At 42.4% G+C, this 14,547-nt stretch overlaps 1 protein-coding gene across 1 annotated transcript; it reads left to right on the forward strand.

Annotated features, from left to right (window-relative positions):
• The first annotated feature begins 264 nt into the window (after positions 1-264).
• Positions 265-13,441, forward strand: LOC106576262 (G1/S-specific cyclin-D2). The gene is made up of 5 exons (XM_014153345.2): positions 265-810; positions 1,818-2,033; positions 4,371-4,530; positions 6,568-6,716; positions 10,038-13,441. The coding sequence occupies exons 1-5, from the start codon at positions 619-621 to the stop codon at positions 10,224-10,226; spliced, it is 906 nt and encodes a 301-aa protein (XP_014008820.1). The 5' UTR covers positions 265-618; the 3' UTR covers positions 10,227-13,441.
• Positions 13,442-14,547: the final 1,106 nt, after the last annotated feature.

The raw sequence follows: 14,547 nt of genomic DNA on the forward strand, positions 1-14,547 counted from the left end.
AAGCTTGCAGTTTAATTTGCTAGATCCCAAGCGCTTGATAATTAACACATTAAGTGCCAATTAAGAATAACCTAGTCATATTCGTTAGCCGTAGTAGAAGCAGTAGCCTGGTTAAATATGACAAACTAAGATATAAGAGATACAGAAACCTCACAATGCTACTGTGATCGATTAGGTTCATGTCTGACATTTCTTTAGCCTAATGTTCGATTTCACTGCATCAGCGCATGTGTGAGACCGGAGTTGGGGTGGGGAGAGGGACAAGTTAAACGAGTGAGGTGGCATTCATCCGGTTCCTGCTTCTAGCAACACAGCAAAAGATAGATTGTACAACAAGCGTTTGCTCTATCACTATAGCCTAACCAACTATTGTGCAGAATGAGATATGCTTGCATCATAGCCTACCCTGCGTTTATTCAGACTTCAATAAGCGGCAAGTAGCCTAAAGCCCAGGGCAGAGAGGAAACAGAGGCTATCGAGAGGCAGGACTACGCTGGAATAAACCCTGCAGTCTCACCCATGCTTCCTCTCGAATAGCCTACTTCTCCAGCCGTTTTACACTGTCCCCACTACTGTTTTGACGTTATTTATTTTTTCTGCAAAGGAAAGAACCGAACCATGGAACTTCTTTGCTTCGAGGACAAAGTCGTGCTTGCCCAAATTGACCCCAACATTCTCTATGACGACAGAGTATTGCAAAGTCTGCTAACCATAGAAGACAGGTTTCTACCGCAATGTTCGTATTTTAAATGTGTCCAGAAGGACATTCAGCCACATATGAGGCGAATGGTTGCAGGATGGATGCACGAGGTTTGTGAGCGTTTTTAGCCTACATGTGCATTGGTCAGGTATAGTGCTGTTTTCAAGGCATTTGTGCATTGGTCAGGAATATTGTTTGAAGGCATATCATGTACTTCTCTCACGCTAATAAGTGTGCTGTGTATAATACGATTTGATTTCTCTAATACAAATGAGCCTACAGGGGTCTATGCGTTGTGTAAGAATGTTGCATGTTGAACATAGGAGCATGTTCTAATAACTCTGTAATACGTTTGTCTATTTATTCAGATGGTTTATTAAAGTTTCATAGCATGGTTGTTTTGATAGCTGGCATGTAGCCGAATTTCTACAATTGAATTCACTGAGAAATGACCCATGCAAGGCGTGTGGTGCCTGGGAAGTTCCAGCAGGCTAGCTAAAGTCATCACCATGCGTTTAAGTTAGCTAAATGTCAATATCTTGGATTGTATTGGTTATGGAATAAGTTAAATTAAAGAAGACAATCTAAGCTTCATTTTCATGTTGAATCTATCCAATTAGTCCATTCTAAATAATTATGACAATTTTTTTGAAAATATTAGTTCCAGTTCTTGCTGTCTCAAAATAGCAAGCACGCACAGGCTTCTTTAGTTTTTGCCATTATAAACTTTAATCGAAGACAAATTACTTTCTAAATTTTCGGGAATGGTTTAGGAACGGCTTATGAACATTACGCATACAATTTTCCTGCTGTAGCTAATTTATTTATATTTGTAATTATTTTTTGAAAATATGACGGACGTGGCGAAATGAGCAGCGTGGGTGTTCGGGCACGACTTCCGCTACAGGCTGTAACGAAAGAGCTCTTTGATATAATTTGATATTGTAGCTTTTAATGCGGATCCACTGACTGAATATCGACAACATAGGTCACAATGGTTTTCCCATCATGCAAATGTTGAAATGGGATATTTTCTTGTTTCTGCAGACATTCATGTAAATATTGATAAAATAATTAAAAATAGTAGGCCTAATATAATAATGTTATCTCCCACCAGGTTTGTGAAGAGGAGAAGAGTGAGGAAGACGTTTTCCCCTTGGCTATTAATTATTTGGACAGATTTTTAGCGGTGGCGCCCACTAGAAAGTGTTATTTGCAGCTTCTAGGAGCTGTATGCATGTTCCTTGCAACAAAGTTAAAGGAGAGTCGTCCATTAACTGCTGAAAAGCTGTGCATGTACACAGACAACTCCATCACACCAAGGGATCTGCTGGTAAGAAACTATTGTTTTTTCTTAATGCATGGAAAACTATGCAATTACTTAAAATATCATACATTCATGTATAGCCCAATAATTGTACAATATTCACGTTTTTTCTTCTGCCATATTTAGTTAAATATGTCAGTGTACAGTTCTGGAGACTGATTCATTCCTTGGCCATACAGTGGGCTTATGCATGCATGAGGAGAGTGCCTGATCAGGTCTGAACTAAAGTGGCCTGCGTTGCCACCTAGTGGCAGTTATCCAGTTTGTCTTGTGGTAGAAGGATTTCAACATTTCCAACATTGTGGATTAATCATTTGTAGGAAGGAACAGTAGTGCATAAATCCACAAAGGCTTATATTAATATCCACTGGTTGAGGAAGTTTATATACATTAGTTTCATAATATCCAACTGTGTTTTCTTGACCACTCTCTGTTAATTGAATGATTGGTCTCAGGGGACTGTTATTCCACAGGGGACCCCCCCCCATCAACCATTTAAAGTCTGTCAGTCCTTAGTATCAGATAAGACAATCCTCCCTACCATTACATCAATATTTCTACAGTAAATGGCATGTCCCACCCATGTTGCTCTAGTGTCCAAATATGAATCACCATAGGAGAGCTATAGGACTGTGTCCTCTTCTCCTCTGCTGTCCAGCTGCTGGGGTTGCATCATCACACCCTTGTGCTCGAGGTTTCCCTGGAAAAAGTGAATGGAAACTTATAGGTAGAGGCTGGTTCCAGATGTGTTTGTGCTGTCTTTCCAATTCCTAAGGTCACAGTAATGCTAACTCATGCTAGACGGCACAAACAGACCTGGGACCAGGCTAAGAAGAGACGTGGTGAAATTGAGATTCTTTGTCGATGAGCCAATGCTGGTGCATCAGCTGGGAGGGGAATTCAGGGGGTTTCTAGCCAGGGCAGCTGTCCAGGAAGTGAGCGCAGCAGTGACAATAGGACAGACCTCCTCCCTGCACATCTTCAGTCAACATTCTCCACGGGCTTACCATAGGTTAATCGTTTGCATGTGTGGCGCTGCACTGGTAGGAAACGCATATAGATTAATGAAGTCTCGCTGTATGGCTGACGCTTGTCCTGGCCTGCCCCTATAATCTGAGAGAGCCACTCAGAGGGGCCTGTCACTGTCCACACTAACAGAGGGGTTTCAGTAAACATGGGCGTTCCCTGCCACAGCCTCCGTCTCGGGTTGAGCCATCATCTCAAAAGAGGAAACCAGTCGCGGGATCAGTTGAATTTGTCACATTGGCTGTTTTGTTCCATTCCTTTTCCCCTTGGGGTGAGGCTGCTTTTAACATGAAAGCTCCCCGCAGCGTGCTAACCAACACGGGCGGTGCAGACCAAAGACGCTAGCTAAGGCTTGTGACAGGAAGGAAGCAACTGTGGCTGTGATGCTGCTGTCTCTGGCTGGAACCAGTGGCGAGGCTCGACACGTCACATGAAAAGCAATGAGAGAACCGTGCAGAGAGAGAGAGTGTCAAGGAAAATGTTGCTCTGGTGTTGAATGATCTCTCCTCTGAATTGAGACAGACTTGTTGGTATGCATGGTATTTCATGGCAAACAGAAGAGTAACAGGATCAACGATCCTCAAACATCCCCTCAATACCCTATAGTGCAACAGAATAAAACCATGAGTAAAAGTCCCATGATGGCAGTGACTGCTCATTACTGCTTATCACTTATTAACCATTTCACATTATTTTACTTTAATAAAGTATTTCAGTTGTGTATATTACACTTGTTTTATTTGAGGACTATTATTTTATTCCAAGTCATCTCATCTCTATAGAGCCGCAGCCTATTCTGTCTGACAAAAATCACTATTTTAGTAGTTATTCAAAGTAAATAAGGCATATTTTTATGACTGCTGATTACCAACAATCTATTTTCAGGTGGATTCCTCGCGAAGCAACAGCTGCTCTCTATATCACCTCATCGTGCATTTATCTCTCTTCCGGAGCAGGCATAAAATAAACCCAGACCGGACAAGTAGATGCGCAATGGATTATGGTCATTGTAGTTAATTACGTCGCTAAACTATGTAGAAATATTGGCCTGACGATGTGCGCATTGAGCTCACAGAAGATTTAAAAAACATTTCATTCTAATAATTGAACCGACTTCAGTCAATTAGTAGTTTAAAAACCTACATTTTGGTTAATCATTTAGCACTAATACCCTATAAAGTGTCATCAGCTTATAAACCCAGCTCATACATTTGTTGACAGAAAGGCTGAGTAAAGTGGTGAATGCATAATAATGATCCACAGGACATTGCAATTCTGCTCATGCTTTGTTTTCTTCCTTCTGTCTCTGTCCTCTAGGAGTGGGAGTTGGTGGTCCTAGGGAAGTTGAAGTGGAACATGGCGGCAGTCATCCCAAACGACTTTGTGGATCACATCCTACACAGACTGCCCCTGCCCAAAGATAAGCTATCTGTGGTCCGCAAGCACACACAGACATTCATCGCCCTGTGTGCCACAGGTAATAACAGGAAATTGCCTCAGGAGACCTTCTGCTTCCTGATAGGATAGTCTCGCCTTTTTCTCGTTCACAATCTGACATTGTGACTCATCGTTGATTTCACTCATCTGACCCGCTACTCTGCAGTCTAAGGGGAGGGACCACAAACACACATCCATCCAATGGCTGCTCTCCACGTTTCTCTTCCCATCACTGGAACACTTCTCGTAGCGTAATGGGGTCATCTTTACATTAGAACGGCTGCTAAAAGCAGATGCAAGCTGTATCGAGAGCACTTTCAGCATATAAGGCATTAATAGTATAGTTAAAGGAGGCTGGGAGAATCCTCTGTGCGTGTAGTGTTTAGGTTAGCCTCTCCCTGTGATGACAGTGGGTGGATGAGTCTCCTCGCCTGCTGTTTGGCTCCCCTTCCATCTCCTCCTCTGTGGACTAGGATGACTTGGGTGCAGCAGCTGGGTTGCTCTCTCTGCGTAATGTTTGTTGACAGAGGCCCTTCCAGGTTTCATAAGTCAGAACTGGCAGCCGGCAGTCTTCCTTCCTCCCCTAGCCTCTGCTGTGGAGCAGGATGGACTCGGATGCCGCTTCAGACCCTTCCTAAACACTAAGGGTGAATCCCAATGGGTTTGTTTCCTTTGTCCTACTGTATTTTTGTTACCTTTATTTAACTAGGCAAGTCAGTTAAGAACAAATTCTTATTTACAATGGCAGCCTAGGAACAGTGGGTTAACTTCCTTGTTCAGGGGCAGAGCGACAAATTTTTACCTTGTCAGCTCGGGGATTCGATCTAGCAACCTTTCAGTTACTGGTCCAATGCTGTAACCACTAGGCTACATGCCCTACCTCCTATGTCCTTGTTCTGATTGAATGGACTGCAGTAATAAGACAGTCCCATCTAGCTGACCTGTAGGCATCTGCTGCTCTCTTCTGTATATTACATCTTTCACGTCAGACAATTATAGAAGGGAGGAAATGCAACTTAGGAAAAAAGTCCACTTTGATATATTGAGATTTACTGCCATGTGTCTCTTTGATCTGATCTGGCCCATAAGTCCTTGTTTACTACAATATGGTATTCAAGCCATAGGCTCCTTCAATGAGGTTCATGCCCTGTGGCTGTTAAGTGCCATTTTAGTGTTGCATTTTTTATTTGGCCGTGTTTCAGCGGTCTCCCCACTATTCATAAGCAGCCCGTTTATATCACAAGCGCAAAACAGCCACAATAAAAAAAGTCTGCTGTGGTTTAGCAATAATGTAAATGTTTGGGGTTTTATGTGCTGCTCTGAATGTTGTTCTCATGACAGGGGAGCTCTCTGGCCTCTGCACAGCTGGCCTCTTGAGGAGGAGACGAGAGTGGTTGGACTACTCCCTGGGGTTGATCCAAAGCTATCAGTCGCATCCTCTTTCTATAAAGAGAGAGAAGGCCACAGCACATAGACCAGGGTCTGTGCTTGGCTGGACTGTGCTTGGGCTAGAGCTGGAGCTGAAGCTAAACCCAGTCCACTTTAGAGCCGTTTCCTTTCCTCCAGGCCTGCTTCCTCCCTCCCCCGCCAGCCGGCAGGGCTATTGTCGCTGAGGGCTCTGGGCCTGGTTGATGGAGGACAAGAGGGAGTAGTTTCTGGAACTCATTGCTCACTGAGTAGGAGGATTCCTGCTATGTTTTCCTAATCACAGCTGAGGCAGAGTGAGGGAAAACACAGGCTCCACCACGGCCATGTTGGACATGTTAGACTGTGGAAAAGTTGGTTTAAGCTCTTTAAGAACTCATATATTAAGAGATTATGAAGATGTTTGAACGTCTTTAAATGCTCAGCTACTTCATTTGGACTACATCTTGACTTGATTGTGCATCTTGTGTGAATGTGTTAGTCTGTGGGAAAGTACAGTTCAACTCAGTTCGTAACTTATATTGTAGATTTTTCCCCTCTAAATGCTTCCTCACTTCCTTTGGACTACTCCTTGACTTGAATGTGCAACTCTGATTCTGATTTGTCACCCCTTGACTGCTGTGAACTCACTGATGTTGTCTCTTATCCTCAGATTTCAGCTTCGCCATGAACCCCCCCTCCATGATCGCTACGGGCAGCGTGGGGGCGGCCGTCTGCGGCCTGCAGCTGGACCAATCAGACCAGGCCCTGAGTCGAGACCGTCTGACTGACCTGCTGGCCAAGATCACCAACACAGAGGTGGTAAGTAGCGTTTATAGCCTGATCCCAGGTCTGTTTTTAATGTTTGGCCAATTCCTTGTTATGTCAATGAATGACAAGGAGTTAGCGAGACGGCACAAACAGATCTGATATCAGGCTAGCTAAGTGCTACATGGCAGACATTTTAGGAGCATGGCGGGAAACTTTTGAAGAGATGGTGATATCAGTGTTGGCGAGCGTATAGCACAAAATACTTCATGTGTTCCAACATTGGGCACCGACACCCTCTTCGGCTGCCGGTTAGACTTAGCTATTCACCAACGTTCCTGGGCTTGGAGCACAGAGATCTTCCCGGTAAACAAGAGCGATGCTACAGTATTCCTGCAGTAGTCGCACATTGAAGCTATTTACTTTTCATGGAGTCAGAGCCTGTGGGTCTTGGCTCGGGACCTAGACTGCAGCTATAAAGAGCGGAGGCGAGGGAATGTCTTCTTGGAACCCAGGGCCCACATTCTTGTGGTAGGACACAGGCAGGCAGTTCCTTTGCATGGCTCCCACTTTAGCTCTTCTCTTATGCCTAATAGAGGCTCCATCTTTCCAGGGGAAATGGCAGATGAGAAACAAACACAGATTTCCTAACTCCTTACGATGACATGCATTGAGAGCTCTCACACCATATATATTAGTGGAGGCTGGTGGGAGGAGCTATAGGAGGATGGGCTAATTGTAATGGCTGGAATGGAATGAAAGGAACGGTATCAAACACATCAAACATATGGAAACCACATGTTTGACTCTGTCCCATTTATTCCATTCCATCCATTATTATAGCTCCTCCCACCAGCCTCCACTGATACATACACACACACACAGTGCTTTCAGAAAGTATTCAGACCCCTTGCCCTTGACTTCTTCCACATTTTGTTAGGTTACAGCCTTATTCTAAAATTGATTAAAAAAAAATATTCCTCATCAATCTGCACAAAATATCCCATAATGACAAAGCAAAAACAGGTTTTTAGAAATGTTTGCTAATTTATATATTTAAAAAAAAAAACGGAAATATCACATTTACATAAGTATTCAGACCTTTACTCAGTCCTTTTTAAAGCACCTTTGACAGCGATTACAGCCTAGTGTCTTCTTGGGTATGACGCTACAAGCTTGGCCCACCTGTATTTGGGGAGTTTCTCCCATTCTTCTCTGCAGATCCTCTCAAGCTCTGTCAGGTTGGATGGGGAGCGTTGCTGCACAGCTATTTTCAGGTCTCTCCAGAGATGTTCAATCGGGTTCAAGTCCAGGCTCTGGCTAGGCCACTCAAGGACGTTCTGAGACTTGTCCCGAAGCCACTCCTGCGTTGTCTTGGCTGTGTGCTTAGGGTCATTGTCCTGTTGGAAGGTGAACCTTCGCCCCAGTCTGCGGTCCTGAGCACTCTGGAGCAGGTTTTCATCAAGGATCTCTCTGTACTTTGCTCCATTCATCTTTGCCTTGATCCTGACTAGTCTCACAGTCCCTGCCACTGAAAAACATCCCCACAGCATGATGCTGCCACCACCATGCTTCACTGTAGGGATGGTGCAAGGTTTCCTCCAAACGTGACGCTTGGCATTCAAGCTAAAGAGTTGACGCTTGGTTTCATCAGACCAGAGAGTCTTGTTTCTCATGGTCTGAGAGTGTTTAGGTGCCTTTTGGAAAACTCCAAGCATGCTGTCATGTGGCTTTTACTGAGGAGTGGCTTCCATCTGGCCACTCTAGCATAAAGGCCTGATAGGTGGAGTGCTGCAGAGATGGTTGTCCTTCTGGAAGGTTCTCCAATCTCCACAGAGGAACTCTAGAGCTCTGTCAGAGTATCCATTGGGTTCTTGGTCACCTCCCTGACCAAGGCCCTTCTCCCCCGATTGCTCAGTTTGCCGGGCGGTTAGCTCTAGGAAGAGTCTTGGTGGTTCCAAACTTCTTCCATTTAAGAATGATGGAGGCCACTGTGTTCTTGCGGACCTTCAATGCTGCAGAATTGTTTTGGTAACCTTCCCCAGGTCTGTACCTCAACACAATCCTGTCTCAGAACTCTACAGACAATTCCTTTGATCTCATGGCTTGGTTTTTGCTCTGTAATGCACTGTTAACTGTGGGACCTTTATATAGACAGGTTTGTGCCTTTCTAAATCATGTCCAATCAATTGAATGTACCACAGGTGGAATCCAATCAAATTGTAGAAACATCTAAAGGATGATCAATGGAAACAGGATGCACCTGAGCTCAATTTTGAGTGTCATAGCAAAGGGTCTGAATACTTATCTAGATAACCTGTTTTCGCTTCGTCATTATGGGGTATTGTGTGTAGAATGCTGAGGATTTGTATTTATTTAATCCATTGTAGAATAAGGCTGTAACGTAACAAAATGTGGAAAAAGTCAAGGGGTCTGAATACTTTCTGATGGCACTGTATATGTATATATTCTGTAATGTGAAAATCTATAATTTTACGTCACAGATTAAATCACTGTTTTGTTGTCTAAGATATTTCTTTATTACTGTAAGTCTGCGCTCTCGGCTTACACAAAGGAACCTGAGGCCAGTTCAGCAGCACACAGGGACTCAGGGGCCACAGTCAGTCTAAGACTAGGAACAACCCAGCAGCTCTCGATTGACCTGTGGTTATTATGTGGCCATGGCAACGCTGGCGCTCAGACTGCGGCCCATTTACGTTTTAGTTATCCGTAAGTTTCAAAGGAATGTTGGCCTCTTTGCGAGCTGTGTTCACTCTTTAGGGCTCGCGCTTTCGGCTCCGTAGAGTCAGACCTCCCACGAGAGGACGCACGGAATCAGAGAAATTACTTTTGAGATTCACCCGCTGTGTCCTGAGTGATGAGAAATGTTTCTTTGGTCTCAGGGCTGCTGTGTTCCTCTCAACCCAATGGGCCTTGGTCAAACATGTTGCACTATAAAGGGACTATGTAACCATTTGGAAGTCCAGCCCATTATTGAATTTAGGACTATTAGGAATGTTCTACCCACACCTCACCTGTGTTTAGGAGGATTCAAGGGCCCAATGAGTCACCACTCTCTGCCTGGTGTCTGTGTGCGCTGGTACCCATTGTTCTAGTGACTGACTGGTCGTGAAACAGGCACAACCACTTATCACAAGACTCATAATACCCTCCCGGTATGGCCTGCCATGCATGTGACCAAAGCTGTTCCAATAACAGTCAATGTCGATTGTGTAAATGCATGACAGCGTTAACTGTTCGTCCACAGGTGTCTGGGGTCAATCAAGAGTGTGTGTGTGTGTGTGTGTGTGTGTGTGTGTGTACAGCACCTAAAGTAGAGGTGTGAGTGTGTTGATGTCTCTGTGTCTGTTGCAGGACTGTCTGAAGGCGTGTCAGGAGCAGATAGAGAGGGTGTTGGCCAGTAGCCTGCAGCAGGAGCAACAGCAGCAGAGGCAGATGGCCGAAGGCAGGCCGGGCAGCAAGGCCATGGAGCAGCAAGACCAATCCAGAACCCCAACAGACGTATCCAGCACCCCAACAGACGTACGCGACGTCAACCTATGAGCTTACCACCACCATCTACAAGAGTGACGCCCACCAGCGAGCTCCCACCAATTACGTCGCTCTGTCAATCTATGGGATCTAACAACATTCGCAATGTCAAGCAATGAGCTGCCAGCACATACGCCAAGTCAACCAATGAACTCCCACCACTAAATGCCATACCAACCTACGAGTTCCCACCCTTGTTAAGTCAACCTGTGAGGTCCCACAAAGTTTGGGATGGCAATCTATGAGCTATCAACAGCATCATGCTGGAATTATCAACTGATAAGAACTTTTACAAACAATATAGAGAATAGGTTTAAAAAATTAAATGGGTGGCTCCCATCTATATTTAGCTGGTCACATATTGACATATGTGCCATATTAAATTAAACAAGCTTTTTTTAGACCCAATGTATTTGAAAACTTGATAGTGCCTTAGGTTTGCAGAAAGGAAACCTGAATAGATTTGCATCATTGAATTATTAAATATAAAAATATTAGTTTTTTTTACTTGATAAAAATACAAAATAGTTTTTCACTAAAAAAAGCTAGCAAAAACATTGTTATTCATATTATTGTATTCTAATTGTTATTCTAGATATTATCATTATTTCAATATAATTTAGTTTTATGATTATTATAATAATTGTTAATCATTAGTAAGCATTTATCAATTTCACAGTGGGTGGGTGTTTCCCTCAATTTCAAATACAGAAAGCCCCTGTAGTACTGTGTGCATTACATTAAGTACTGGTTTGGTTCTGCACAGTGTTCATACACCTTTATTTAGGAGAAGCTAATGTACAGAACGAAGAGAGCTGCATCTCCTGCCTGCTAAACTGTGCATCTGTAGCACTGCTTCCTATTTATGCTCTTATATGCTGGCCAGGGGAGGGCTGGGCCCACTCACACAGAACACAAAGAGAGCGAGAGGGGGTAGAGAGACACAGGTAAGGAGTCCTGAGGGCTTGTATATACTGCCCCCTAAGGGTGAGAGCGAGGACAGAACAGCTATCAGCTGTTAAGGTCTTGATTTCATTGCCAAGTTAATACCAAGCCAATATTTACTTTTCTAATTGAACAAAGCTATTTTTGTTATGTTATTGGGTTGTGTGCTCTGAGAAACTCCTGCATGTTATTAGAAAATGATTGAGAATCATATATATATACCTTTTATACCAGGGAGCACTGTTTAAGTCTGTCAGTAAATTTGGTGTGAAAGCATGTTTTTGTTCTGGATCAGCCAAAGCCAATGCTAGGGAAAAGGAGACTGCATGTTGGAGGGATGGTCTTAGTGTGGAGATGAGAATGAAACTACAGTTGTTTGTTAGTGTCAGCTGGATTGTTTAAAAAGTTTTGTAGAGTTGGAGTGTATGGAACATTTTAGAGCAGTGAAAGTTTGGCAAAAGTGGAGTAGCCTATTGGAGAGTGAGAGGCGATGGCAAAAAAGGGAGGTTTTGAGAATGGAACTAGAGACGGCACGATTGGTGCCATGAAATGAAGGACTGTGAACAGTTCAAATGAGGGGGAAATGGATGAAGACATGGTAGGGAGCTCTCGTGGCACACCAGAACAAGCCTGTTCTTGATTGGAAGGCCTGCAGGCGGTTGTCATTCTGATAGTTCAAGAGTTGATCACGAGGGAGCAGTTTGGTGTGATGGCACATTTCCTGGAAGGGCCTCCTGTTAAATCCAACTAGATATTTAAGTCATGGTCAAAGACTTGGATCAACCTAAATGCACTTTTAAAAACATGTTCCTTAAAAGCTGAAGGGAATGGTGATCAAATGGGGTAGGTGGGTTTTCTAATGTTTCATTTTTTTTTAAATGATTTTTATTTTATTTTAAGTTATTTGATATTCTCTGGGCTGGATTCCCACTTAGGGTGATGCACAAGGACTAGAAAGAATTTCCTGACCAATGAGTAGGATAAGGGTTTACCAACATGGAACCAAATCAATTGCAATGCAAACCTAGGAAAGCTTTAAAAATCACATCTAGACTTGATTCTTTGATTACATCCATTTAACTTGAATTTTATTTTTGCCTGCTTCATATCCAAATCAATATGATGGTCCTAAGAAAGGATTACACAATGTTTTTTCTGGTTCATAGTTTTTTTTGTATTTTGTTTTGCTCCACAGTTCAACTTGTCTTTCAGAAGAAAGAAGAAAGAAAAAAATAACATACCGACTTTAAACCTATAGGCAGAAAACTTTGCTCTTTACTTTTGGCATCCACGTTCACCAATGCAGGAAGTACTTAAAACCTATTTACTTTTTCTCATGAAACGCAATTTGCTATAAACTGAGAAAAGATATGGGTAAGCATTTAAAGTTTTGTTTGTGTTAATTACTTAAATTAATTTCTAAGTGATGAAAGCCAAAATGCATCTGTTTATCTTTATCTTTTTCTTGCTGCTATTAAGCTTTTTGTTTTTCAATCTTAGAATTGTGATATTCACTTGAGTGTGCTGCTAAATTATGAATTTTAAAGTATCCTATTGTTTCCTTGCTTTTTTCCTTGCTGTATGTAAACTGGAGAGCGGTAAAGTGGGACACGTCTTCGACTGGAAGTACCTTCTGCAGTTTTCTCAAATAGCATGTTTTACTCTTTCCATTTATCTGGTGTTCTGTCGTTTCCTTGCTGCATTCTACCATTGAAATGGTGTTGTACCTCAGGTTCATTGGACAATACCTCACAACTCAGCAGTTTTTCAGTGACTTAGTGGAATCAAATCTGACTCTGATGCGTTTTGGTAGGTTCTAGATTTTTTTTCCTGGATGAGAGGCAGGAGATTCATGTGGCACCTCCTCTCTTCAGACAACAGTAGTTCCTTGTCATCCATCAAATTACACTGATCTGTCATTGGCCAAGTAAAGGACCATATACTAGGTATTTCATATCATACCTAGTGCTAAATAAGAGATGGCTATATAAAATGTATTTGGAAAACAAAAATATATATTTTATCTTATTTTTCCTACTTCAACTTAATTAGCACATTTAGGATCAGTGTATTGAATTAAGTGGAATGCATTTTGTGAGGTACCCATTTAGTGAATTTTTTTTATATGATCAAAAAATGTTTGTGTGTAAACCTTCAGTGTGGAAAACTGTGGGATTCCAGTTTGTTTTGACCCCCACCACTGCCAACCACATGTACCTCAGAAGTGTCTGATCCACAACTTCTGTTCAATAAATTTGACCCACAAAAAAGAGCGAAGCATCTTTACTGGCTAGTAGTGTACTTCTGTTCTGTGCTGGTTAAGGGAAGGTTAACCTCGTCCCCATGCTCAAATTGCTGGTGCATAGAGAGCCAGCTGGTGGATGAGATTAAGGGAAGGTGAAATGTGTAGAGTGATTGTGTTGGTGGTGGTGTACTGTGCAGTCAAGTAACTATGCAGGCCCATATGAAGGTAAGTTAAAGCTTGAAGTTGCTAAATGGCTTCTCATTTGATTGAAGATATGCTGCACCAAAAGGCTATTTTGTGTCTGCAGCTATAGGCTTATCTGACCAAGTGGTTGTGGGTTCAAACTTCTTATGGGGTGGGATCCGTACGCCCGGACCAGAGACTCCTTCAAACGTTCTTCTTTGTAATTTTGACATCGAGAGTTGCAGAAACGCGCACACACAAGATGATATTTGAACCTACAAATTCTTGGCTGCATGGTATTGTTTAAACTGTAGAGCCACATACCTTTTCACACTTCTTACAATTCTCTTTGTATATTTTACATAGAGTTTTGGAAATGTACACTAAAGCACAAGTTGTTTGGGTATTATATCTTCTCACTAACAATTGCGGTATTGAATCATCAGAGGTGACATACTAGTAATGAGTTACTACTATATAGCAACTTTCTTTTAGATGATCAAATATACAGAGTGGTAAACAACCTATAATGTTGAAGAAAATATATCCAAATCAAATTGAATAGGCTACATTTATCACATACCATTACACACCAATGGCTGGTAGACAGGCAATCCAATTCGGATAATTTTTCCACAAATTCAGCCCCCCCCCCCCCCCCAAATAGCTGTAGTTCATTGACAGATGTATTGCTTTTTTTAATGCTTTGCCTATTCTCTCTGGAATTACATACAAAACTGTTATCTTCACCTCACAAAAGGCATTTAGTGTTCATGAAATTATTATTCTAGACAATGTTCTAAGAATTGTTCAATTGTTCAAAGAATTGTGTTTGATCAGGGAACAATCTTAAGAGTTACATTTGTATTTCTTGTTAACTACAACATTTATTATTCATTTCTCACCTTCTGCAATGCCATTGGTCTGTTAGAATAGACCTCGTGACGTTTTACGTTACGT

This window comes from Salmo salar, chromosome ssa17 (genome assembly GCF_905237065.1).
Source record: "Salmo salar chromosome ssa17, Ssal_v3.1, whole genome shotgun sequence".
In the NCBI taxonomy this organism is placed as follows: domain Eukaryota; kingdom Metazoa; phylum Chordata; class Actinopteri; order Salmoniformes; family Salmonidae; genus Salmo; species Salmo salar.

Coding starts and splice junctions, on each gene's coding strand:
- LOC106576262 (XM_014153345.2), top strand. CDS start 619: ATGGAACTTCTTTGCTTCGAGGACAAAGTCGTGCTTGCCCAAATTGAC. Junction 811..1,817: donor TTGCAGGATGGATGCACGAG/GTTTGTGAGCGT, acceptor ATCTCCCACCAG/GTTTGTGAAGAGGAGAAGAG. Junction 2,034..4,370: donor TCACACCAAGGGATCTGCTG/GTAAGAAACTAT, acceptor TCTGTCCTCTAG/GAGTGGGAGTTGGTGGTCCT.